The 27,270-nt window shown below is 44.5% G+C and overlaps 1 protein-coding gene across 1 annotated transcript in view; it reads right to left on the reverse strand.

Moving 5' to 3' along the window:
• Positions 1–610: 610 nt before the first annotated feature.
• LOC145239651 (protocadherin Fat 1-like) overlaps positions 611–27,270 on the reverse strand; it is a 47,122-nt gene continuing 20,462 nt past the window's right edge. The window contains exons 6-52 of the mRNA XM_080103019.1: positions 24,277–24,434; positions 24,050–24,206; positions 23,649–23,898; positions 22,616–22,755; positions 22,095–22,311; positions 21,798–21,895; positions 21,349–21,556; positions 17,389–17,638; positions 17,085–17,318; positions 16,623–16,893; positions 16,098–16,547; positions 15,868–16,029; positions 15,625–15,783; positions 15,358–15,541; positions 14,918–15,145; positions 14,229–14,440; positions 13,889–14,152; positions 13,667–13,823; positions 13,366–13,577; positions 13,051–13,252; positions 12,846–12,976; positions 12,613–12,754; positions 12,006–12,181; positions 11,823–11,907; positions 11,590–11,735; positions 11,362–11,519; positions 10,999–11,247; positions 10,752–10,923; positions 10,551–10,688; positions 10,322–10,475; positions 10,163–10,263; positions 9,782–9,914; positions 9,567–9,703; positions 9,392–9,493; positions 9,077–9,227; positions 8,838–9,007; positions 8,260–8,749; positions 7,938–8,180; positions 6,156–7,602; positions 5,809–6,012; positions 5,361–5,623; positions 4,936–5,163; positions 4,696–4,817; positions 4,399–4,524; positions 3,743–3,821; positions 2,461–2,711; positions 611–2,294 (exon numbers count right to left, since the gene is read on the reverse strand). Of these exons, the coding sequence (XP_079959145.1) occupies positions 1,287–2,294; positions 2,461–2,711; positions 3,743–3,821; positions 4,399–4,524; positions 4,696–4,817; positions 4,936–5,163; positions 5,361–5,623; positions 5,809–6,012; positions 6,156–7,602; positions 7,938–8,180; positions 8,260–8,749; positions 8,838–9,007; positions 9,077–9,227; positions 9,392–9,493; positions 9,567–9,703; positions 9,782–9,914; positions 10,163–10,263; positions 10,322–10,475; positions 10,551–10,688; positions 10,752–10,923; positions 10,999–11,247; positions 11,362–11,519; positions 11,590–11,735; positions 11,823–11,907; positions 12,006–12,181; positions 12,613–12,754; positions 12,846–12,976; positions 13,051–13,252; positions 13,366–13,577; positions 13,667–13,823; positions 13,889–14,152; positions 14,229–14,440; positions 14,918–15,145; positions 15,358–15,541; positions 15,625–15,783; positions 15,868–16,029; positions 16,098–16,547; positions 16,623–16,893; positions 17,085–17,318; positions 17,389–17,638; positions 21,349–21,556; positions 21,798–21,895; positions 22,095–22,311; positions 22,616–22,755; positions 23,649–23,898; positions 24,050–24,206; positions 24,277–24,434 (11,019 nt within the window). The 3' untranslated portion in view covers positions 611–1,286. The remainder of the gene's footprint in view (positions 2,295–2,460; positions 2,712–3,742; positions 3,822–4,398; positions 4,525–4,695; positions 4,818–4,935; positions 5,164–5,360; positions 5,624–5,808; positions 6,013–6,155; positions 7,603–7,937; positions 8,181–8,259; positions 8,750–8,837; positions 9,008–9,076; positions 9,228–9,391; positions 9,494–9,566; positions 9,704–9,781; positions 9,915–10,162; positions 10,264–10,321; positions 10,476–10,550; positions 10,689–10,751; positions 10,924–10,998; positions 11,248–11,361; positions 11,520–11,589; positions 11,736–11,822; positions 11,908–12,005; positions 12,182–12,612; positions 12,755–12,845; positions 12,977–13,050; positions 13,253–13,365; positions 13,578–13,666; positions 13,824–13,888; positions 14,153–14,228; positions 14,441–14,917; positions 15,146–15,357; positions 15,542–15,624; positions 15,784–15,867; positions 16,030–16,097; positions 16,548–16,622; positions 16,894–17,084; positions 17,319–17,388; positions 17,639–21,348; positions 21,557–21,797; positions 21,896–22,094; positions 22,312–22,615; positions 22,756–23,648; positions 23,899–24,049; positions 24,207–24,276; positions 24,435–27,270) is intronic.

Consider the following 27,270-nt stretch of genomic DNA (forward strand, 5'->3'; position numbering starts at 1 on the left):
CTCAGGGATTTTTCTTAAACGGGGTCAAAATTTTGGTTCTCCGATTCCGGTTTAAACCAGGTTGGAGGTTCGGTAGGATGCAGAAACCAGTCTAAACCAGTTTGAAACTGGAATATTGCGGTGAAAACCCACCTAAACCGTTTTTTATTTATTTTTAGACCCCCGAGAATCGAAAAAACTGAAAGGCTATAGCCTTAGGAATTTTTCCGAAACGGGGTCAAAATTTTGGTTCTCCGATTCAGGTTTAAACCTGTTTGAAGGTTCGGTAGCATGCAGAAACCGGTCTAAACCAGTTTGAAACTGGATTATTTCGGTGAAAACCCACCCAAAACCGGATTTTTCTAGAAATATTCTGCCCCCGAATATCGAAAAAACTGAAAGGCTATAGCCTCAGGGATTTTTCTGAAACGGGGTCAAAATTTTGGTTTTGCGATTCCGGTTTGAACCGGTTTGGAGGTTCGGTAGGATGCAGAAACCAGAAAAGTTTTTACCACTTGCTTACTGGAGGGGCTGAAGAACGTCCATTGAAGTGATTTGAAAGAGAATGTATTTCGTCCTTAAAATGGCCTAGAAAAACTACAAACCTGCGAAAAGAATGAAACGGTTTGAATAAATCGCGAAATAGTTTATTGAGCGCAACAGAACAGGGCGACGGTGCATTTGGGTTGCGACTCGGAAAAACGTAATGAAGACGTTGCAACTTAAAACGCGTACACGAAAATAAACGCAAATGAAAACAAAATAACTAGCGGTTGTGCGACAAATAAAAGCGAATTATACAAATATTCAGATACGTCTTGTAAAACCGCGCAAAGGTGGCGAACTTAGTGCGGTGCAACAGATTCAAGTAACGACAGAACGTAAAAAGCAACCACGTAATTCTACAGAGTGAACACGGGAATATATATAGCACATCAGCACTGACACCAATAACGTTGCACAATTCGCTATAAATAGGGATTAAATGTACGCAGCGGAAACGTAATAGTACGCGCCATGTGCACATATAAATTTGAACTAAAACTTGCGGGTAAAAAGCAACAAAAAACGCCTGAAACTTCGAGCGCGGATTTGGTTTTGCGGTTTTTCGCCAGAGTCACCACAAAAATAAAATGTGTGCGCAGAATTATCGCTGGTACGGTTTTAAGCGAGTACGTCTTTTTTACAGCGCGATGGTTGTGGTGAAGATAAACCACAGTGATGCGAGAAAACAACAAATAGTTCAGCAGCGGTTTGGTTTGGAAGCATGAGTTTTTACATCTGTAACCGTAGCAAATTCGTAATTATTAAACATTGGTGTTGTTATGGTCCAGGGCGCCCGCTGTGGAATCATCAAGACCATGTTCTTTGAACAGTGGCTGCATTTCCTGTGAATACTGGCGAGCATCGTGTACCGGGACCTGCGGTTTAGTGCCGTGTTTTTTCGTGCGACGAGGTCCGCGCGATCTGCTAGGGTCGAGTGGCGGTCTTCCGTTTCCCGCTTGACGCCGTTTCACACGAGCCTTGTGCTGGTCAAGGATCAAGTCGTCTTCTTCTTCTGCCTCTGATAACGAAGAAAGATCCAAGTGCTCGCTTTCATGTCGAGTGGGTGGTTGAGGAGACGGCACGTGCAAAGAACCGCCTGGTTTGGGCAGGTTGGCGCGCTCGAGGGCAAGTCGCTGTTCGTAGCGTCGTGCCGACTCACCAGCTGGGAGTTCTAGACTCACAGAGCTGCCTGGTGGCGACACCTCACTCACATCGGAGCCATGGCGGTGCTGATGGTTGATGAGGTACTGGTCGGGATGAAACTTATTGCTTCGTATCACACTTGGCGTGGGCATATTCATTTCGTATGGGTCGTTCAGCAACGACGAGTAGGAGTTGTTGGCAATAGCGGGTGGAAGCTTTTCGTCCATCACCTCCTCGTCTTCACGTAGTACTCTGAGCTCGTAGTCTGATGGAGGTGGAGGCAGATGCTCGGATTCTGATGAGGATTTAATACCACCGTCGGAGTCAGGACGTGCAGATGAAGAGGAGGATTCGGGTTCGTCGCTTGTCACCGCGGCCGATGGTGACGTGCGTACTACGTCAGCAATATCCTCTTCTTCGCAATCGTACCTCTCTGTGTAGTTGCCGTCCAACCGACTTGAAATTGAGGGCAGAGGTGGCGCGGCAGGTAAATGATTGATTCTGCTCAGCGGAGGTCGACACTGGGATGAGGCTACGCTCCTCATACTGCTGTTCCGGCTGTCACGGTTGTGGGATGATTTAAGGATGAGTTGTTCGATGCAGATTCGGTCCTCCTCCGGAATACTCTGTATGGTTTAAATATGGTTATTTTTTTGTATTGCATGTGCAAAAAAAACAGTCATCATTAAAAAGATATTCCCATAATGATATTGTTAAAGGAGACATGTACGAAACATTAAAGACATAAAATCAGTATCAAGTTGCAAAGCAAGCCCCTAAACATTTTTCTACCTCTTCTTGTCGCACAAGCTGCAGCAACTGTTTTTCGCGACGTCTCATCTTATTGCTTGCGTAGTGTCCGGGAAGCGCGTCTGAGCGGTTGCTGCGACGACTGCGATTGGTGGCGATGCTGCTGACGCTTCGACGCGACTCGGGCGAGCTCGGTTGGTCGCTGTACGCCCGACGACACGCGACACTGGCAACACAGCTTGGGACAATTCCTGAACCGCCGGGTTTCCAGTCGGTGACATCCCAGTCATAACCTATGCAACGAGAGAAAGCGTTAATTGCATATAGTACTCTGGAAAATGACTAAGGAAGCTTTGACATACGACACTCACTGATGGATAATTGTGACAATGAAAATAAACAGTGATTACACCATTTGTTTTCCAGGCTTATCCTGACATAAACTGTTAGTCCATGTAGTGTTAACACCTAGTCAATAATTTTCCAACTGCAATTTACATCAAAACGGTTTGCTTCCATTATGGAAAAAAACATCAATTTCTTACGTTTTTAAACAAGAACTACAGTTACAAACTTAACAGAAACAAAAGAAGAGTGACACCGTGCAATGACCTGAATAGCCGGAATACCGTGGGCGTGACATGAAAAACGCTAGTTTGCACATATTTGCCAATGTAGGTAGCGCAACCGACAAGCAATGGTTTCAGAAAAACATTTTGTCGTGCAAGTTGGAGCAACCTTGCGCATGCGAGTAACTGGCAGGCAATGAAAGGCCGAAAACGTTGTGTTTTGGAGCAAAGCACGAGCGACCTTAGCCAGGTGCACGCAGCGAATTTACACTGTGTGATGCCATTCACCTCTTCGGGGATAACTCCACTGCTCAGAGCGGGGTCTCTCTCGCTCGGCGGAGGGGTAAAACAGTGGGGATTGACGGAATGGAGAATAATTTGGCACTAAAATACCAAATGACATAATCCTAAACTGAAAGTTTTGCAATACACTCCTATACCAGCAGGGTTTTTCAACATTTCTTTGGAGTAGCGCTGTATTAAATAAGCGCATCCATAACTAAGCGTTTTAGTATTAGACAACAGCCAAGTTTGCTACGCAAAAAAACGTACAGTAAACCTCGGTTAAACCGGGTTCGGTTAATCCGGATTTTCGACTGATCCGGACAAATTGTCGGCCCAAACGGGTCCAGATTAACCGAGGTTTCCTGCATTTGGTAGGACTGTTTCACCGTAGTAACTGTTAATATAGCAATAATACACCAATTCAGTTTAACATGCACTGACAACTACTGAATCAGGTTCAAACAACCTACTTTGGTCATTGATCGAGTAGGCGCTGTGCTTGTGATCCGATGGATAATGTCGTCCCGAAGATGACGCCGAGTCGTTGTACTGCAGAGGTTAGTAGCAATATTCGTTAGTTAGATTCGGCCACAAGGAAGTACTTTTTACTATAGTTGTTTAGAGTTAAGGTCACAAGTTAGTCATTCAACACAGCAAGTCGCCAAAGATGTTTGTAGTGTCGCGTCAACATTGAAATTTTCTCGGGATTAAAAATTGCCGAAAACTTTTACGCTTACCATATAACGTTGCGTTGCACGTAAAGGTTAATACCTTAAATTTGCACAAATATGATAGTCGGATGGTTACATATTTGGTTTCACGCACAGCAAACTATTTACAGGTGCAAAATATCGTGAGTCCAATAATGGCGCTATTACGGTAAAAAAATGACACGACCTTCTGATATCAGCGGTGCCTGTTCGCGCCAGGACAACCACGCTGACTTTTGCGGGTTTGCGATAAAGTTGTCAACAAAAGTGAGAAAGGACCTCGACTGCAACGTGTTTGGCATTTCCAATTACGGTTGATTAGTGGATTGCATCACAGCACACAATCGCCAACTAGTAACAGCTCCGGGCAAATAGAGGTATGAGGTTTTTGGGTAAATTTTCAACAAATACTTTACCTTGCTCGCCTCGTAATCTTGCCACGATGCAGGCGGTTTTTTGATGGAATCGTTGTCTGAAGTTGACATGGATGGGGTGACTGGGGGAAGCTGAGGTCGAACATAGCACAGAGGAACTCTCTGCTCCTGCGTGGGGACCGTGAGTAAGTTAGATGAGTTTACCTTGACCCAATCATTTTACTACGCTTTGGGAAAGGAATTAAGCGCTTTGAGTAATGCGTATGATAATGAGATGTAGCAAAGCAACGATATATAGAACTCCATACAACGACCATATACTGAAACAAACATGGGTACCTGGTCCTCGTTGGCCGGGTCAACGTGAAAAGAGCCATGTGAACTTCTTTGGTATACTGCTGGTCTTTGTGGAACACGAGGAGGGCCACTGTTGCTACCGCGAGGCGATCTTGTTAAGTAATCTGTATAAATCAAATTCATTTTTACGTGTGTTAAAAACTTATACACAGATTCTTCACAAGTCAGCATATGAAAAATTCTAGACTTTTGTATGACTTGTTGGTTTGCTTGATTATTCACCTCCAAACCGATTGACAGGTTGAATATCTTCACTGTGTCGACTTCCCTGTCCATACTTGACGTTGCGTCGCCGTCTCCGGAATAGAATAATTACAGCTATGATCACAACTATCAGCAGAAGAACCACAATCGCAACCACAACTGGCACAACTGGGAATTGGCCAATCTGAACCGGTGGCTTTCCATCCGATGGGTCGACAGAGTATGGAAGCTGCTTGCAACGCGGATCTGTGCAAAAAAAGACATTTTTAAATGAGTTGATTCTTAAATATTGCAATGATGAGCCTTTTAACAACCTGTTACACAAAAGCAAATACTCTGCAATTACTTCAAGTCTGTTGTGATTTCTTCAATTAAAAAGTGTTTCGTTGGTATTTGTTGCTGCAACAGAAGTAACATAAATGACACCTTAATGCTTTATTCACCTTGTATGATATCCGTGCAGTTGCAGGCAAATCCATCAGGTAAGACAAAACATTTTTCCGCGCTTCCGCACTCTCTTTTTGCCTCTTCTAATTGGCAAAAATCAACTGCCGATTCACACATTGATCCCGTCCATCCAATTGGGCAAAGACAAGCCGGTTTTCCACCCCGCACTACACAAGTGGCTCCGTTCTTACAATCCACTGCACTACATACAGCCGAGACCTCACAACGACTGCCAGTGAAACCCTTTGGGCAGTTACACCTGAAAATACAAAATATTATTAGTTTTGGGACTGTATAGGAACAGAATGAATGTGATTAGTCAAGGTTACAATTCTGTATTTATTGTCTACATCCCAATATCAAGTAAAAAGTGTCTGCGTTTTATTTAAATAACTGAAAAAAACGTTGGTTTACTGTACAAGAATGAAATAAAAATCCGTGTACCTTATGTTTGGACCAGCAGACAAACAAACCCCTTCATTTTGACAGGGCAGGTGACCACACGGCTCAAGGAGTTCACATGTTTCCCCAGTAAATTCAGGCAAACACTGACAGATGTAGCCACCATCGGCAACAGGCATGCATGTGCCTCCGTTGCTGCAAGGACGCCCAGCACATGCTTTCATCGAAATCATATCATCCACGCATCTGCCGTCACAAACATATGAATAGAAATCTTATTACATAATAATTGGCAAACAAAATTAAAATGGACAAAAAAAGGAATTCTATGCAATTTTTGGCTATCAAAAAGTAATTTAGCAGGAATTTATTAAGAAAGCTGAACTTACGTGTCCTCGGCATTATGTTTTGACTGAACAGTAATTGGTGATCGTGCGCCGCTCTTAGCCAGACTAGGTACCGGAGTTTCGTTAATCTCCACGTTTTCCATGCAACCTCTAAATCCATAGCGCAAACCGCGAGCTGATCTGGATTCTCTCTTCGTGCCCTCAGTCGCCGCCTCGCGCTTTGATCTGCCCCGATCCAGCATACCACCGACGGTTACCGTGGAAAGATCGAGATGGTTGTGGCCGCTGGTTGCCTGGGACGACGCCACATATCTGTGGTTCAGGGTAAGTTTGAAAGCACACGATCCCTCCAAGTTGTCGTGCAGAGGCTGGATATCAACGTCATGCCATTTTCCATCGTTCACGTGCACTAGGTCACGAACCATGGTTTGCGGACCGCTGCCACAATTGTAAGTGTAACGCAGTAATCCGTTAACGGTTTCAAGACGGGCGAAGTCTTCAGCCCCATTTGCGTAAAATACAGTAGCATTTGATTGGAATGTCCGAAGTCGAAAGTTGATGTGGAAAGGCTCCTTGCGCAGTGAACTGCTCAGTCTGAACGTTGCGTGGCCCTGACCGCCGAAAGCAAGAATTGCCGGTTCATCGGCCGCGCTGCTGCAGCGATAACCTCCGACCTCACTTTCGTCTAAAACGCATTCCTGGCCCAGCTGGCACGGGTTGTTGGCATCAGTGCAAATCGACTCGCACGAAGGTCCCACTCGACCGAGCGGGCAAACACAAGCTTGAGTTCGGTGGAATTTCTGCGTGACCAAACTCCACGAATCTGAACTTACAGGGGCTGGACGTTCGTCCTCTGACCAATCTACCAACACAGGTACCTGCTGGCACATAAATTGACACTTGGCGCGACGGCATTCGGTCGACTCAACGCTGTCCACCTCCGTGCGTAGTTTGTCCTCAATAAGAGTGAGACTCTGTTCAATATGGAGCTTGAGCATAGTGGATAGGTAAAATCCAGATGAGACACCATTTTTCGATGGTTTTCGTACGCTAAATAGAAGTTCAACTAAACGTTCGTGTTGGACGAGTGAAATGATAACGAGGTCGCGATCGCCATTGAATCCTGGTGGAAGAATATCACCCAGCTTGGAAACAAACAATGAATGGTGGAGTGAGATATAACGCTCCATGCTCTCAATGTTACGGAATGTAATGGATACGCTGTTTTCCAACGCTTGTTGTGTCACTTCGACGATTCGTACCGGAATTTGAGAAATGCTGTACCTGCTTCCATCGCTGACTCTCACTGATATGTTACGTTCCCCGGCAGAGATTGGCCGAACTGCGTTGATTGTACCGGTTTTGGGAATGACCACGAAGCGTTCAAAGTCATCGGGCGAAGCAAGGGAGAACTGAAGGCGCTCGGCGTCAAACAAATCACGATCTGTAGCATGAAGTCGATCTACGATTTTTCCTCCATCAAATGTTGCTGCAAACATAATATTAAGTTAAAACCATTATGTCAAAATATCAGCTTGTTTAGTATGTACAAATTTTAAATTGTATTGTATGAAGTACGGTTTAATTGAAATCAAACCCAACAGTCGCAGTTTTCCGGTGATAACTGTAGTCTATATAAAAGTAATCCAAAACATAGTGTACAAAAAATGCCAAACAGAATCAATCGACATCACAATGTTTGCAAAGAATATATATTTCACCAAAGTTTTTTGGCATCTTAATTCACAGGAACTGAATTCTATTTTGTACACTGGGTTTTGTATTGTATACCACATAGAATAATTGTTGAGAACAATCATTTACCATCGGTTGTTGATATAACAACGTGATGTGGAGTCAGTATTGGCGGATATTGGCTTTCCTTCAGCACCACAACACGAAGAGACAGCGACGGTTGTGCGTTAAGTGCTACTGGTGTGCCAGAGTCTCGAACATCCACCACCAGGTGGTGCACTGCACGGTGGTTGCTGCGCTCTCCTGTGACGTCACTGAGACGTAACGGCTTGCGGGACTTTAGGTTGTTTTGGTCGTCGATGAAGAAAAGATCTATTAAGATTGAAATTAGGACACTCGAAAGCAATGAAACATGGAATAAGTTTATGTGATGTTCTTAAAATGTTCTTACTTCTTTCATTTCCTTTTACAATGCGAAAGTAGAAGGGTGCCCCATTTTCTGCGCCGTCTTCGTCAGTCGCGTTTAAACTCACAAGGCCATGAACCACGGAGTCGCTCGCACTTTCATGTACATGAACTGTGCAGTTAGCGCCCTCTGGCGAGCATACAACCAGTTCTGCGTTGCCATTGCGAGGCGCTGTTACCACAAAACGCGGTCGAACATCATTCACGTCCATCACCGCCACAAACACCTCAGTTTCGCTCGAGCGCGAGGGGTCACCACCGTCAGTTGCAATCACGACCACAGAAAACGAGCGTCGTGTCTCATAATCGACGCCAGGTGGCGCGACGGAGATATCCCCAGAAGTGGGGTCGACAGCAAAGGGTGAGTCGTGCATTTGGAGCGAGTACGTCACGTTTCCAGCCGCCCCGCTGTCACGGTCTGTGGCTTTTACGCTGACGATCACGCGACCTTCCTCTGCATCCTCGGGAATAGAAACCTGAATCATCAGAGACAAACGCATTACACAACTTGCTATAAGCGTAGTAAGCCACACTGAGGCAGCAATAATTGAGAGTCTTTGTTACCTGGTGGGATGGGCTCGCAAACACAGGAGAATTATCGTTGACGTCAACAATCTCAACTACAACTGTGCATTCGCTAGAAAGTGGTGTGTCACTGCGGTCAGAAGCTGAGACAGTCAGTACGTAGCTCACATCGCTCTCATAATCCACAGCCGATATTAAGGTGACCAAACCTGAAAAATAAGTTCGTATTCTCAAGACTATCTGGTCGGTTTAAGGTCGGTGTGTTGCTTGTAACTTACCTGAGTTTTCGTCCATAGAAAACTTCCCATGCTTGTTACCGTGTGTGATTGTATACCGAAGGTTGGCATTGGCACCAGCATCTAAACTTTCCGCGCTCACTTGCACCACCTCGAGGCCAAGAGAAGCATCTTCGTAAACGCTCGCGTTATACTGAAAAGTAAATATACACAAATCAGTTTACAAAGGCTCATCTTATTACTACTATAAGTTATGTATCTGAAATATTGGGTAAATTTATTCTTCAAAAAAGCAGTTTCGTCGGAAAGAAAACATGGTTAAGTTGCTTGAGATAAAACAAACAGTCAAAATTCTACCTGAGTGTGTTCAAATATTGGCGGGTTGTCGTTAACGTCGAGAACCTGCAGGAAAAGCGTTGCTGTGCTTCTTAAGCGACGCTTGGTGTCGTGATCCATCGCCTAACACGAAAAATAAAATGTAAAGTGTTTACGCCTACGCAAAGCTTTCTCCAACATCCCAAATAATACCCACCACAACTTGCAGCTGGTAAGAAGACACGGTTTCACGGTCCAAGGCCTTGAGCAGGGTAATGATCCCTGATGTTGGTTCGATGTAAAATTGTCCGTCTACATCGTCGCTCAACTCATATCGTATCGTGCCATTTGCACCTGTGCAGATATAACGCATGGTCAAGTCTTGGAACCGGGTATGAGTTACGTGGGTTTGGAATTTTTGTGTTTATTCACCTTGATCGTCGTCGTACGCAATCACCCGATGGAGCAAGGAATTTATTGGAGTGTTTTCCTGAGCCGAGGCACGCAAGGAGGAAGCGTCGAAAGTCGGTGCGTTGTCATTTACGTCAGTCACAATCACGTGGATCTAAAAAGCAACGGTAAAAAACTTTGTTGAGAATAGGGGCTTTGTGCATCGTTGGACTAAACTGCTCCCATAAATTCACTGAAATGTATCACCCTTATTCGTCGTTTTTTAGTCTTCATTTTTAGAACTCGTTTAGCTCCTAATATCGAGGAGCTACTACGCAATTAACATCAACTACTTCAATTCGCAATGATCTGTGAGAATAAAGTTGCCTATGACTGAAATATACTATTCAAATTTGACAGTACCTGACTAGTGCAACTTTGACCAGCAGCATCGGCACACGTTGCTGCAAGTCTGTATTCGGCCACCGTTTCACGATCCAAGTTCCCAGCGGTAAATAGTTTTCCTGTACAAAAAGGTCAATGCATAAAAAACTGCCAGATCTGAAAACTGAACTAAAATACCTGTTTTGCGATCCAATCGAAATGAATCAGTTCCTTCACCGGTGAGGGTGTAAGAACGAACTCCATTTATTGCAGCGTCGGGGTCAAAAGCCTTCACTTGTAGAAGCATTGTGTTTCGGTTAGCATCTTCCGAAATAACGATTCGGTAACTCAACTGTGGCAAAAATCGTTTTTGTAAATATTCGAGTCGTAAATTTTTAAATAACTCAGATTTGTCAGTTGTAAACACCTGTTCACAGATCGGTGCGTTGTCGTTGCTATCCGTTACTTCTACAGTCACTTGCGTGCTGTTGGTGTACAGACCGTCAGTTACGACTAGCGTCAAGTCGTAAGAGGATTTTGTTTCGCGGTCGAGGCTCTTGATGACCTACAAAATATAATATAAATGCGTTGGATTCAGAAAATTTGGCAAAATATTTTTTTTACTAACCTTTAAGCCCACTTTAAAGTTCGAACCCTCATCACTTCGAATACGTTTCCAGACAACCTCGAACTGGTTATCCTCGTCTCCGTTTGTTATAAATACCTGAAGGTTTGTGCAGTCGAGTGAGTCTTCATCCAATATCAGAATTGACTTGGCAGTTGTGTAACCGAGCGGCGCACTGTAATCATCAACACGTTTTTAGCTACAGTTTTATCCTATTAAGTTGCAAAAAAGCACCAAACAAAAGAGTTACCTTTCCGAAATAGCAACTGTGTTTGGAGGTGTTGCAAAAACCGGGGCAACGTCGTTTACGTCAACCAGCTGAACAGTCACGTGACTAATGGCGGTTCGCGTGGTGTTTTGTCCAGCGCCGTCGGTCGCTTTCACAGTGATCTGGATGGCGCTGTTTGTCTCACGGTCAATAGGTGCACGGGTGGTGACGAGACCAGTACGGTTATCAATTGCAAAAAGGGACGAAAGTTCATCAGTTGGATCATCGAAACTGTTAAAGTATGAAAGTTGCTTTACCTAATCCGAGCAACTATTTTTGTTTCCTTTTATAAGTATGGCATATTTGGTTAATTACGTTGAAAACCGTACAGTCTGAGCATTATACCTATATGTAACAATGCCGTTCGCTCCTTCGTCTTTGTCTGTCGCTTGGACACGAGTCACGTATGTTCCGGATGGTGAATTCTCTACCACGGAAGCCAAGTAGTTGCTAGTCGAAAATTCCGGATCATTGTCGTTTACGTCGTCAATAACAACCGTAACCTGGGAACCGACAAGCAATTCAAAATAAAATAACATATTGAAACAAAGTAATGCGATTCTCTAATCCTACCTGAACTGATGAGACGAGTTCACGAGCCGTAGATGCGTATGCGAGTACAGTAAGTTTATGTTGAGATTCCGTCTCTCTGTCGAGCGGCTGCACCACTGATATAACTCCAGTTTCCGGATCAATCGAGAACATTCCAGTTTCAGATTCTGGCAAAGTAGAAAAATATGTTACAGGAATACGACCAAGCTTTAAGTCAAAAAAAAAATATTCTGCAGATTGATCGAATAACGTACTTTCTTCGCCAGTAGCTACATACGCTGGAGCAAGATCGTACAACACGGTGTTGTCTCCGCTTGTGGTTGCACGAACGGTGGTTACCTAACGATAAGCAAAGCATTGTTGTTTAAAATAGAAACTTGTAGCAGGCAAATACATAGAATACGGAAAACTACTTTATTTCTGACATGTTTCCTCACCTCTGAGCCGACAGTGATATCTTCACTCACGTGGACATTAAGATTTGTTTGATCAAAAACCGGTACCATGTTTCGGTTGTTTGTGACAAAGATCGAAACACTGACCACGTTTGAACGCGGGTTGGTTTCGTTATGATCACTTGCTCGCACGAAGAACGTCAAGGCTTGCGAATCACCTGTTGAAAAACAAACAGCTTAATTTTATGGTTAAACACGACACGATTTACATCTATACATTAATGTACAAGGGGATGTTGTAATATTAAGGCTTTTGCTATTAAGCGAGACCCAACCATGTTTCTTTCTCGGGTGACCACATCAAAGGCGCGCCTCAGCTTTAAAAACATTACGCCGAAACCGCGAGTCAACACGCCGCCTGGCTAAGATGCCAATGTACAAAGCACCCAATTGCGCCACTTTGTTTGCACACAGGTAATGCGCGATCGCAAACCGGACCACCAAACACAAATCGAATTGTCTCATTTTTTTCAATCCGTTTTGCCCGGTCAATTGGTGCAGAATGAGGAGTCAAATATTTGCATGGGCCGGGAGCCCAGTCGCTTGGGCGGAGCGATAAAAGAGTGGAGGGCCACTTTTTAATACGCACCGAGCCTGTTCAGGCGATCGCGGACGGTGATTTCGCCAGTGTCGGTAATTAGGTTAAAGTAAACTTTCGCATTGGATGGATCTTCGTCCCATGCATACTTCACACGGCCGTTTTCACCGCTGTCTAGGTCAGTGGCGGTCACCTGTTAAAGAACAAAAATAATTAACACTTGATTTTTCAGAAAATCTTTAACCTGTCAAAGCGGCTTTAAATAGTAGAATATAGGCATGTACCGTGATCACGTGATCGTCGATCTCAGATTCGTCCATAAGCACGGTGGTAACGTAAGCCGCCTGCGTAAAAACCGGCGCATTGTCGTTGACGTCATCGACGCGCACGCGCACCAGGCATCGCGCAATTCGACCTGCATAAACCACAATCGATTTTTATTCTTATTTGTCCACAAACAGGGCGTGAACAAATAAGACGCAAAGGCACCTCTTTGATCTACTGCTATGGCTTCCAATTCAACAGTGATGTCAGAATCGCTAGCCAATTCCTGGCGTCTTGCCAACTCCTCCCTGTCTAGTGCGGATTGGACGTAAATGTTTCCGCTTTCTCTGTCGACGCGGAATAAATCAGAGAACCAGGTGTCCGTCGCTATTTGGTAGATAACGGCACCCGTTGTGCGAGCTTCAATCTTAAATAACAAGAAATATTCATTAAATACAAAAAAGTTAAAAAATCCTTATGAAGTTTAATGCCATTTAAAAACATAATTTCTAATATACTTTGGAATAAAATTGTTTCTACCTTTCCGATTCTTTTTTGAGGCGAAGTGTTTTCAGTAATTGAGAAGTTGTAAACCGGTTGAACGAAGTCGATAGGAAGCACGTGAGTGTCATTTGAAACAATATGGACAAGCAAAGTGCCCACTACCTCAGATACTCCGTCTGATACAGACACTTGTGATGTAATAGTGGGAGACAAAAGGGCCGTTCGACTTGGGCCAAGAGTAACAAGACCTAAAATGCAAAATATACAAATATTGGGTGTTCATTATGCGATATCTTAAACAGGAACGGGTAAAAAGACGATAAAACCTAATCAGTACCTGTTTTTGAGTCAATCAGCAAGGGCGGCGATGGTTCAGGTTGCCGCAATACAAATGTTAGCTTTCCTTGGTCAGACAAATCTGGATCCGAAGCATCCACTTTTCCTACTATTTGATTCGCCTCTGCTTCTTTGCTCACAATAAACTCATACATTTTCTGAAATATCACATTACTCATGTTAAGTGTCAGTTCAACAGTATCAGCCTAAGTTATAGGTATACCTTTCCCAACACTGGTGGATTATCATTGATATCGTCAACATGTATCGTCACTAGGACGTCAGCATGTCGGGGTGGGACACCAGAGTCACTTGCGCGTACAACGAATCGCAAAACAGCGCTGGTTTCTCGATCCAAACCTCTTGCAGTCCAAATCATACCAGTATCGGAATCAATGAGGAAATTTTTCCCATCAACCCAAGGCTCTTCCAAGATGGCGTAGGTCACATATCCGTTCGGGCCGCTATCAGCATCAGTGGCAACAATCTTGAAATAAAATGTTTACTTGACATAACGCCAGGCTCAGTTATACTAATTAGTGATTGGTCATTTGTTTCTATACCTTGACAACTTCGCTTCCGACGGAGACGGTTTCTGGTAGATTTTCTTCGTACTGTTTGGCAGCAAAGATCGGTGAGTTGTCGTTGACGTCAACCACCTCGATCTCAACCTCGACGTCCGCCTGAGCACGTGACCAAGCATCACTTGACCTCACGCGCAGCCGATAACGTCGTGTGGCTTCGTAATCCAGGTTTCCGAGTGTCGTGATAGTTCCTGGAAATTAAAAGTATTTACATTTAAATTAAAACACATGCAGTATATGCAAGTGAAACTATGAGCAAATATCATCAGTGTGTCCTTTCTCAAAAATAAAAATCTGAATTTCACAACAGGTGACGAAATATCAACAAACATTACAAAGCTATGTCAGGTTGCGCCATGGCGTTGTAGCTTGTAAGTAAACAAACACGAGGAAGTGGAATCGCAATAACTTGCTAATTCGTATGGAGAATATGACTTGTAGTTGTAATTTTTTTTATTAAAAAATCATAAGTATGAAGCATGGGGAAATCTGCTGTATTATAGCATTTTTAGAAAGTGAACATCGCCTACCAGGTGTTACGCAAAGTTTAAGATACCCAGGCCATAAACTAACCCTTCTAACACTTAAAATCCTAACACAGCACCTTTACAGAGATAATTGAACGTGTGTTGACAACAGCAATATGTTCAATAGAGCGAACAACCCACCACGTGCGAAGTCAATGTCGAACTGCTGGAGTGGATCGCCTTCCTCGATAGAATAGAAGACCTCTGATGCGTCCGGACTCGCTGCTTTCACTTCGGCGGTTACAACTGTATGACTCTGGGCGTCTTCCTGGATCGAAATTCCACCGTAGAATGGTGAGGTGAAGACTGGTGTGGCTCGGTTGATCACTGATACGCGAAGAATGGCACGGCCAGACAACGCAGGGGAACCTGAAATAATTCATTAGTTCAGATTGGCATTCACTTTGATGCAAGGAAAACCACAAGATGGTGTATTTCAATCGTGGTTGTTTTTTATGTGCACTGTATGGGACTATCGTTAACCTATTTGGTATGCTTTTAAACGTAAGGTTTAAAAACGTAAAATGTTCACTTAAAAAAGATAACAACACACATTTCACAAGTAAAGTAAAAACCTTTACCCGAGTCAGTAGCGACCACCGTGAGATTGAACTTTACGTTTCCGGATGGGAAAGTTGTTTCCAAACTTCTTCGCACAGTGATACTTCCGTTTGCTAGATTGATTGCAAACAAAGATGAATGTTTTCCTTCCAGACCGTAAGAAACCTCCCCGTTTGCCCCATCGTCGCGATCAATGGCGGTAACCTACGTCATAGTTTGTGTCAACCAATCACGCCCTATTTATTACACTAAGGGATATCCGACTTTTACATGGAGCATAAGTGTACCTGTTTAACAACGGTATTGATTGTTGCATCGACTTGAACGGACGCGTAATACGGCAGACCGACAAATTTAGGCTGGTTGTCGTTGACGTCATTCACGGTCACGTGAACAACGCAGCGTCCCATTCTTGTCCCGTTGTGACTGGTAGCCTCCACCAAAAGCTGGCAAACAAAATGTATTTGCTTACAATAGAAATAACATTAGTGAGAAAAAATATGATTTCAAGTTGTAATACAATCGTTTACCTCCTGGCTATTGCTGGTCTCTCTGTCTACAGGGATACCGGTCGTACTCACAACGCCAGATGTTTCACCAATATGAAAGCTGGGGTTTTCGTTAAGAATCGAGAATTGTACATTGTCTTCCAACGATGTTCCAACCACGGTGACAACCGCCAATGATCTTACCTAATCGAGGAAAACAGCTTTATACTATATGTTGTGCATAGACTAGTCAAGCTTATCAAACTAAATACCTCTGTTGAGTTTTCAATGACAGCTGTCCTGTAGGGACCGGCAGAAAACCGCAAAGAACTTGGCTTACGCATCACGGTTATAGTTGCAACCGCTGCGGTCGATCTTCGTCCATCGGAGGCGCGCAAGCGCAGAGTAAACTCTTTGCCATCCTCGATGGGCAAGGAATCTGAAACTGAAATCACGCCTGAAACTGGATCCATGGCGAAAGCAGAACCCTCGTTGCCTCCCGAAATCGAGTAAGTAATTTTGCTCGGAGCAAAGGGAACAGGATTTTTTGCGACGATGTTTCGGCTGACAACCACACCTCGGCAGGTGGGAAGGCGGACCTCGATGCTGTAGTGTGATGTGGAAAATTCTGGTGGATACTCGACCGACTTGACCACGTGAATTGTCACATGAGCATTCCGGTTCGCTGGAAGCGATGGCCGACCCAAGTCGACAGCTCTCACCTAAGAGTAAACATGATGTAAGATTCAACACCGCAAGCAACTGCAGGTATTAGGTCTTGGACAAAAGCCACAAACCTCAAAGGTGAACTGGCTAGGTGTGCTGTAGTGAAAGAGATGGGTTTCCGTCAGGGCTCGCACGGCGCCTGTGTTTGCGTCAACCTCGAAATAGTCGCTGGCTGCTCCCGACAAGTCAACGATGCTGTAAGAGACTTGAGAGTTGTAACCTTGGTCTGCATCGGACGCGCGTACCACTAACGGCTGCTTGCTGCTGACGTCCATCACACTGGAAGTTAATTGAGGACTTTCCGACATCTCACCAACATAGTTGTGTTTCTCAAACACAGGCCTGTAAAGCATCATGTTAAAAGTTTACGAGGCAAAAAAACAAGGCAGTGTATAAACAGCTATGCGTGGCACGTAATAATTTTGATAGGATTTTACCACATAAATTTACAATAACCTCCTATTAAAGGCACAGTCAAACGCTTCGCTTTAAGAGACAAATATCTGTTGTCTTGTTTGTTACAATACTATTACCTGTTGTCGTTAATATCAGTGACTTCCACCAGCAAACTGACTTCGGAAGATTTGCCTTCGACGGTGCTTGACGTCACAGTAACGTCATACGAGGCGGAGAATTCGCGATCAAGCTTTGTGGCGAGAGATACAACCCCGGAATGTGCATTGATGGCAAATCGACCTTCTTCGTTTCCTGCTGTTATCTCGAATGTGATTCCAGATGAAGCACGGGCCTCCACAGTGGTAATAAAACTGCAAACAAAATGCAATTGAATAATCCAAGTGCTTAACCTAGCCACCAAAATACGGTAAATATCTTTACCTGCCGACTGGAGCATTTTCCTTGATCTGCACCGAGTAATGATCAACTTGAAACTGCGGCGGGTCATCATGGTCAGGTTGTGCTTGAATGACCACTCGTGCGTCTGTGGTCAAAGGGTGACGAGATGAATCGGCAGCTTGTACTGTAAGCGACCATCGCTGGGTGGCGCTGTCATCATGTTGATTAAGTCTACGAGTCGCGGAGATCTCTCCACTGCTGGGGTTAATTCGCCATAACCCGTCACCGTTTCCTGTGAAAGGAATGCCGATTTCTTGTAAAGGCAAAAGGGCAGAGGGTGCCTTATAAAGTATTGCCATATTGCGCCACATGAGCTATTATATCCCGTAAATGTTTGCTATCGCCAATCACTTAATGAAAAGGCCTTTGAAGCATTTCTACACGACCGTTATTAGGCGCGGCGCCTTGTGGACAGAGGCAATAAAACACAGTTCAATATGTCGGGAGGGAATTCAGCGGAGACGGGGACGACACTTTCCTGTCGACCGTCATGTTTACAGCCTCGCGTTAACACTTGAGCTTAGCAACTACCGATGACAGGCGCCTCGCGTCGGACGCCTTCGCGTGGTCAATTGAGCATAGGGACCCGCACACAAACACAGGCGGCAGGTCGGAGGCAATCTGAACCGATGGGTGATGTCGAATGCCTGATCATCCGAGACGAGACGAGCCGAATAAAACCACAGCGACACAAGGAAATGGAATTCCATAAATTGAGCTCACGCAGCACTGGAACAGCAGCTACGATTCGGCCGCACGCGATTTTGGTTGACTTACATAAACAATACCCTTTCGTTCATACAGGCTAGTGTACACAGCACTGCCCAGCGTCTTGGCACAAACTAAACAGCATAAAACAGCTGGTGGGACGGTTCCGTCGCCCGTAACGGCTCGAGTGCCCACAAAAAGACGATAAACAAAGCGAAACTGCCGCTTGAGGGCCAATGGTTTATGCTAGTGGTTGCAGATCGGAATTTTATTGTGTATACGCCAACGTGGTATTGTTGCCAGCCGCGGATGGACGCGTTGCTATAGGTCGGCCTGTCAAATTTGTCAAAATCACGACCAAATAGATGTGAAGTGTTCCTACGTAGCTGCGGTTAGTAATCGCCACTGAGTTGCCCCGTAACGAGCACTTGAATCGACAAGGGATAAAATCAATAGAAAGCCTAGAAGGCTGAATCAACACAAGGTGCAAAACTGGTTTCGCTAGACAGAGAGGCTTAGCTCGAAAGCTGGACCAACAGAATAGCAGTTTTGCAAAAAACACATTTGATGATTCAAAGCAAATTACCCAATATTATTAGGAAATATTACAATTTTTGAAGCGTTATAATACCAGTGGCCCATTTGCGTGCCGTGACATGGTCAACAGGGCATGACAAGGGTCAAAAATCCGAGCTGACCCTTGGACACGCAGCGCCTTAAGCCGATGGTCAATATTTGTTTTTTGTCCGCACACATGATCATCGCACCATGATATCGGGTTCGCTAAGAGATTATTATTGGTCCAGAGTTTGTTCCCAAATAAGCTGTTTTTTACCAGGCGCCCGAGTGTTTGCCTTTTGGCCAATAAAGCGCCAGTTTTATGGGCTACTTACATGTGTGCATATATGACCCAAGTCAACGCGCAACCAAAGTTTGAGTTTTCTGGCGATGGCCAAACATTAGACTTGGTATGTCGAGATTTTTGTATGGCATCCTACCAAGCTGAGTCATCTCAACAGGCGCAATTGCTTGTCGATGATACAAATACAATATGTACCCTCCCTAAAAGCCCACGAAAAAGATTTTGTATTGGCTCCTGTTCAAGGTCGTTGCTACCGTAACGCTCAACCCCTTAACCCTTTTGTGCATTGATTCGAGGTTGCGCCCAGAATCGGGAACCTGCCCAACTTTTGAAGGGTCCCAGCCGCATTCCACATTCACTGATCCCTAGAGGTTACCACATGAAAGTCGATTCGCTACATAGGAAGTAAGAATGAAAGTTGCCAAACGGACGACAAAGGACGACTTCGGCTGCCAGGTCACGCGATAAGTAGGGACAATTAGGCCGAGTGAGGGTGAAGTGGAGATGCCAAGGCACAGAAAGAGCGTGGCTTGGAGATCGGGCGTGACTGCCGCTAAGACGGAAACGCTTTGAAAGTGTCAACACGTCCCTTGACAGATGTAAAGATTTGTGATGGAAACCGCACCTTAATGGGGAAGGTGAGACGACGGTGTTGCGACACGTTGGCGCTGTTCTGCAGCCACTGAAGTGAATTCCGCGGTTTAGTCAAGCAAAAATTAGTTTCTTTTTCTAAGTGATATGATATAAACTGAAACGTATGTACTTTTTGAGGCCTTCTGCCAATTCAAACAAAAACAAGGTGACATACACACGTGGAAACTTTACTGCTATTGTGACATCACGTAGTAACTGTTGACGCAACGTGATATTGGTAGTCGTGTTTGACAAATTATGGTCATATAGATATAACATGGTGGATGGAACGTTTTTACGGAGCTGTGACAGCCCAAAGCATTTCACGTCACCCGTTTGTGCTAAAACACGGTTCACAAAATGTATGGTTTCTCTCAAACGCTTTGCTTACGTCAGAATGTAGCTTCTTTGAAAATAATTTGAGGTGCGGTGCTAACGGTGCGGTTATGTGACTCGAAACACTTGCTTTCGTATAGTCATACAGACACACCCGTGAGGCGAAGATGTTGTCGCGGGCAAGTTCGCATTCACTTTCGTTTCGGCCAGTGATTGTAAAAGTCTGGTATTCGGTCACATTGCCAATTAGACTGCGGGCGCGGTTAACCGGTCGAGGGATTACAAGGGAAACGACCGAACAGGCAGACAACAATTTGCCAAGGACTTCATCCGACTTAAACACTGACGATCAAGTCAAAGTCCCACGCCCCACTCGACCTACAACAGTTTGGGACTTGGTATTAATGGCTACGGACAGTTGTTGGCCGCTATAATGCTTTGAGATGTTGAAGAGGTGTAGTTGTTAAGGCCCAACTGCTATTTACCACAATAGAGCCCTATTGGGAGGATTTAAAGTTTACTACAACGCGCCGGGGTATTTCGAAGGTATTTGCAACAAAAATCGACTGGCACCACAGTATAGGACTAAAGTTTGGCTACTAAAGGGACTGCAAAAGTTAATTTTCACGGCCGCGACGATGAAAGTGCTCTGTAATGAGTAGTATAGACGTGGAAAGGAAACGTATTTGAGATCACCAGTCACTGGGGAATGCTAACCATTTTGCTGATATCCGCCCATCACCAGCACTGGCAAGCGACTCTTATTTTACGATTCGGAATTTGTTCCCTGCATTCGGCTAAGATAAAATCACTGGGCTCTGTGCAGACGACTGGCCAGCTGTGTGTGCTTTTCCTGTAGGGAATCGCATTGGCGCTGGACACAAACGCTTTGAACAATGACCTTTCGATCGAACCGGCCAGATGCTTGAGCAAACGCCCATGCATAAATTGTTCCCGTTTTTTGGAAAATGAATAACCAAGTGAACTACAATACACCCTTTTTCGATTTGGCATGACAATAAGTATTGCCTGTTAATTGATTATAAGGGAAAATATTTGCATTGATACAACAAAACTGGCATTTTTATCATCACAAACTTTGCATTAATGTATAATTGTACTTAATGGCTTCGGTGTTTTCTAATTTATCAAGTTATTGCCACACTCTGTGGTTAAAAACTGACATCACCCAGGCATATAACACCAAATACGATTAGTATGTCCACATCAAGGCCCATATGTACTCTCCCAAGAGATTAAGGTGACGATTCGGCACTTAAAACATCGCTGTACATAGCACCGGGTCAGGCCACACGAACGCTCGAGAGACGAATAGGAAGACAAATGCGGACTAACTGCGTCACGCGCCGACTTGGCACAGATCCACACTAACACACACTTACCGTTGGTTATGGAATATACGACTCTTGCGTTGTCACCCGAATCCTGGTCTGTGGCATGAACAGTTGCGACTGTGGCACCCAGGGTGTCATCTGCGCCTATTACGCTGCTTGCCCCGCTCACGGTGACCTTGGCTGAGTATGAGGACGCAGTGAAACGTGGGGCGTGCTCATTAACGTCAGATACTGTGATGATGACGCGACAGTAGCCCTGTGGTAAATTGAATTGGCTCATATTACTTAAGCTGTAAAGTGTTATTGCATTATTGAAATTGTAACGTTGATTTAATAGTCTCTTATTTGTCGCCATCAAACGCTTTATTTCCACGTAGGACCTAATTGCGATACATTTATCGTACCAGGTTTGCCTGTATAGTTAACAGGGGTACATAAAACAAGCTTATTAGTGTAAATGAGTCGATTGTTGGAAAAATACTGATTTAGTGCTGTACCTGCAAAGGGCCAGTGACGCCCTGATCGTCCACTTCTACAGTTAGAACATGTTCACGCTGTGTTTCACGATCCAGTCGCGCTTTAGTGACGATTACACCTGTGCCAATAAACATCACACAAGTAAACATCAAATTTCCCACCATCAGCATATCACACAGCAAACATATGTCGCAGACGCAATTACACTCTTTCATCGATAGACAATTATTAACTCTGTAAGTGGGTTGAGTTGGTAAACTTCCAACTGTAAAGGACTTTGGTGATAAATCATTCTTAACGGCGAAGCAAATTCGTACCTCCGGAGGTAATCTTGAACTTGTGCAAACTGTTAGGATCTGCAGACCCTACAATTCTGTAGACAAGGTTTCGGTTTTTAGTGCTCACATCTCCATCGGTCGCCTCAAGGGTTAGAACTTCGGTATTGGGTGAAGCGTCTTCGCCGATTGTGACGCGGTAAGTCGATCGATCGAAAGTTGGCCGATGGTCGTTGACGTCATCGATGACAATGGGAACCTGTGCGAAAGCCAGACGCAGTGAAAAGGAGAAATACCCTTGTGAATGACTTTTTTGGCCCTCAAAATAAATTTGTCACAATGGTTCGCTTATTGTGCGATAAAGATGAGTAGTTACCCAATGTTAAGGAGCGGAACGGCAAGAAAGTAGTATACAAAACACAAATTAGGTGTGTCCAACTATAAAACTTATATAGTGTATTGTCCAAATTGGAGGTGACTTGGAAAACTATATGTTCTACTGGCGCCCTTTTGGTAAACACTTGACGTTGTCAAACGCAATGACAAAGATATAACTGGCGTACGTGTGTTTGAGCGGTGTTGTAACCGTCGCTGACTTGAATGGTGAGATTGTAGAAATCCTTGGTCTCAGCATCAGGAGTTCCAACAACTAGCAGGTCACCTTGATTCGTATTGATGTGAAACATTAAGTCTTTATTTCCACCTAAACATACAAAAATCAACATGAGTCAACTTGTAACATGTAGGTAGCGATGCATTCAAATCAAGTCGGTGGGACATAAAGGCAAGTACCTAAAGTGGCTTAGCTTATTTAAAGTGAGTAAGAAAAGAAAATAATCCTGTGCTAATGCCAGGAAAACGACAAGTATCAAGTCACCAATGAGTTATCGACGCAATAATACGAAAACATACACAGAAAACCACAAACGATCCTAAACCTGCTAATCTGTATCGGCTCGTCGGTAATCCGTCGCATCGGATGTACTTTAATCGCTATAATCTGATACTAACGACGCTTGGCCTTGCGAGCTGTGGCAAGATAAGCTAACTGCCATGGTACGATGCCACAGGAATTCAACAATGTGGGGACTGGGCACATGGTTACCACATCATTGATATGTACATCATCGTACAAGATCGCCCTTAATGTCCCTCATTTGGCAGCGGTTTTGTAACATGATATATACAGACATGGGACTTGGGCAAGGCTAACGTAGAGTCAGATCCGGTGTGGTCAATCCCTAAGCACTGGCCACCGACTGTTTAAGCCGATAGAACTTGTCAGCGGCCCGGTATCTGATTCTCACTCAAACGTCGCCTGTTGGCGTTGAATGACGGCGATTTGACGTCCAGTCATCGGTCTCCAGGGCTCGAGTAAAGGTCAACCCAAAGCGACGAATAATAACGCCCACTTTTCAACCATACACATCTTTGTATGCTCAGATACAAAGTAGTACAGAATTTTGCTCACAGACGTGTAGTTATACAAAACGCAACAGCAAAACTAAAATACATATTCTACTGATAAACACTGAGGCACGTTTTCTTTACGCGTGGTCACGCCCTTAGGAATTTGGCGCCAATGTGGCAACTTACCAACTATAGAAAACCACAAGTTTTGTTGTGGGTCTTCATCAAAGGCCCTCATTAGTTTCACCAGACTGTCACGATCTGTGTTGGTTTGTGCGATGTCGATATCGATGTGCTCTGGGTAGTGTTGCATTTGGCCGGTTTCTTGCATGAAGCGAGGTGGGTTGGGTGAACGAGTCCCGATTGAAATCCACTTGATTTGTAGTCGATGGATTCTTGACTGACGCTGGGGCTTTCCACCATCAAATGCTCTGACCTACGGACAAAAAATACACTTAATTTACCCTCTTTGTCGTTGTCCTGCATACATGGAAAAGATGACTTAAATTGCTGCCAATATAATTTGCTTTGATTTAAGTTCCCAATTCCCATGTTAGTGTCAAGCATGTCTAAAGAGGTGAACTTACCCTTATCGCACTCTGCGTACCAGCGCTGAACCCAGCACTGCTGCTAATCTCGCCAGTCTTGGGGTGAATAGAGAACCTTCGCATGTTATCTTCCTTTAGTTTGTAGTCGATGTCAGCGGAACTCCCACTGTCTCGATCGCTTGCAATAACTCGCGTGCTAAAAATATACGACCATGTTTATTACACAACTTATACGGCCTTGGTTATCCAAAATAGTTAAGACTTACAGAATAGACGATGTTCTTGAGCGGTTTCGTCCAGGAAGTGATATTTGACGGGCAACGTAAATCAGAAACGCTGGAGGATTGTCATTTACATCTGTTATAGTGACAACTACTTGCACCCACGAGGAGAGCGGTGGAGACCCGGAATCGTCGATTTTGACCTGAAAAGCGAATGTAAACAAACCGTTAAATCACAAACTATAGACAACTGCAAAAAAACAGCAAACGCTGTAAATGTTATTGGTCGATTTTAACGTCGGCCCTCAAAACTGCGGATCCGCTTAGCTCGCGGTAGTAAGGTTTCGAATTACTGTGACTAAAGGAGCTTAACTTTACAATGGGCCTGAGCCCTTTGACATAATTCGGGTTTGAATCAAGACCGCGCTGCAAGAGGTTCAAAGGCAGGGAGAGAAGTTCAACAAAATCTGTGCGGCCTCTTTAATCTTTTCACGCGCCATTTGCAGCAAGACACTTAAGTATAGGCACGCGTGCTTCGACCTGACATCAACAATAGAAACAGCACTGCAACAGCACCGTGCCGGGTGAAATAATTGTGTTGAAAGGTTGAAACGCAAAGTATTTACTGCAGCGCGTAAAAGATCCGCAAAGGGGTTACACACAAATCAATGGCGGTTAATCCTCGAATGGTTTAACTTGTAGAATTTTCGTAAAGACTACCAGAGAAATATTACGAGGTAAAAATCGAACAGTAATAAATAGTCTAAAGATCCCACAACCCTAACTGCAAAACTCCCTGAGTACACTTAGCCTGTTTGCCTTACACCACAAACCCAATTACAATCCGAGCATTGAGGCTATGTGGTTGAAACACTTGCACGAGATGTGGTTTAAACATGTCTTGTGCTGAAAGTCAAAACAAAGGGGCACATGCTCCTGTCGCCCGACAGCACACCACACTTGCATTCGACGTCACCGCAAACGGGGTAAGTAGCTTGGGGCGATTACGTAATGAGCCTCCTGGCACCGGGTCTACAGGCCCCAAAGAAAATGCTTAGCATCTAATGAACCGGAAAACAAGGTAGTAACGTCGGGAGCTGTGTGTTGCTGCAACTGCGAACCTGCACGCGCCGTTACGGTCTTCTGCCACTTGTACAACGAACAAAAGGCGCATTGGCACGTAACGGTGCCTCTTAACTCTTATGAATCATGTGTTGATTGACATGCATTCCCAGTATACCATTACATGCACTTGCTACAAAGGTTACTTCAATTTTTCCAGAGGATTCAGTTGTACACATCACATTGCGAATTTTCACGAATCTACTATGAAATCTAAACATTACCCAAGAGGGAATTGATAAACAATCCGAGGTTTTACGTGGCACGCGATGTTTTCCTAAAATCTACAGAGATTTTTTTGCTCCAAGACGGGTGGATCGAAACGCAAAGCCAGCTTTTGTTGTAATAACCCACTGCCTTACTTAAGTTTTGTCGAGGGCTCATGGCAATGGGTGACAAATATATCCACTCGCCATGAATATTGATTCGAGCAAAAATCCCTTAGACAGGGACAGCTTACATAGTTAAATCAACACCGAGCCAGGGATGTTATGCTTTGCGGATTATAGAGACTTTAAATCAGTCTTCTTTCGGCATCCGCTGGCTGTATGTTATACTTCACCGGCTTATCTTTCATACCGTGTTTTTGTACACAGCTCGCGACGCTTTAAGCAAGTGCGACACCGATGTTAAGATGTTAACCGGCCAAACCTTTCAGCGGCTTTTCATTAGGCGGAAGGCCTAACAGATTTTACTATCCGCCGTGGGTGGCAACATTCAATGTTTTGCGTCCGGGTGATGTCCCAGGCGATGATAGAAACACTGTGCTTCGTTATGGGGTACGACCTTGGGTCCCAGGGTGCTCTTTTATTGATGGGTGACGGCGGGCAGTCATTACCGCGTCCCTCTCCACGCCCAAATGCAAGAGAAAGTGTCGCGGGTCTTTTACCCGTCCCGTTAACAGGTCTGAGAGCCGAAAGGACATTCCGTATTGTGGCAACAACGCCCTTGGTGGCGCCTTTAATGGATTACGTAAATTGAAATGACTAAGGCTTTTATGCAATGAAGAGTGTGGGCTGTGAAACACATTTTTAGCATGCTTGCGGCGATTGCGCGAAATTCAAGGCCATTAGGATGGGAATTTATCATAATGCACCGCAAATTGGCATGTTGACGGGTTGGACTGGACGCAAATTGGAAAAGTAACGACTGCGCGATGAACGGTTGATGATTTTAGACCAAATCCGTGTCTGTAAAGGTCTACACAGTTAAAACGCACATTAACACATTCCAGACCGAGGTATGTTTGACAGGCGTTATGTTTCGCTCATTAGTACTATTCGTCTTCTGATAAATAAGACAAGCAAACAAACGTTGCTATAAACGGTTGCTTCATTTTGCTCTTCAGCTAACCGTCGCTCAAATAATTCTTGTGATACGCCATTAATCGTCAGACGTCGGTATGTCTCCTATGTAGGTCATAACTGAACACTTTGTAACACGGGCTGTCGGATATACCGGTTGGGAAAACAATGACTTTGAAATGAATACGAGCAAGTGCAAAGCCCCCGCCACGCTGGCTCGCCGCGGTAACGCACTAATCAACTGATTAGCGATGTACAAAATTCTCCGATTGCCGGGCGCTGGGCTATCGCACTACATACGGGCCGCCGGCCAAAAGTATTCATCAGCGCAATGTTACAGTGTTGATTTCGGCAATACGAGCAGGCCATGGGCCGCTCCCTGGTCAACGTTGACTTAAAAACTCACAAAGGCATGCGTTCCTCGGCTTTTACCCCAAACACGACCCGGCGGGGCAGACCACCCGTATCTGTGCAAAAGAAGCGTCAACACAATGCTTTTTTGACAATGCCAAATCGCCGTAATGCCTCTAAATCAACTCTTTTCAACGGAATGGCACAAACCCATTCGGAGATCTAATGTTTATGTTAGCATTAGGATAGGAAGGGTTGAAAG

Source organism: Phallusia mammillata, chromosome 7 (assembly GCF_965637545.1).
Source record: "Phallusia mammillata chromosome 7, kaPhaMamm4.hap1.1, whole genome shotgun sequence".
NCBI lineage: Eukaryota > Metazoa > Chordata > Ascidiacea > Phlebobranchia > Ascidiidae > Phallusia > Phallusia mammillata.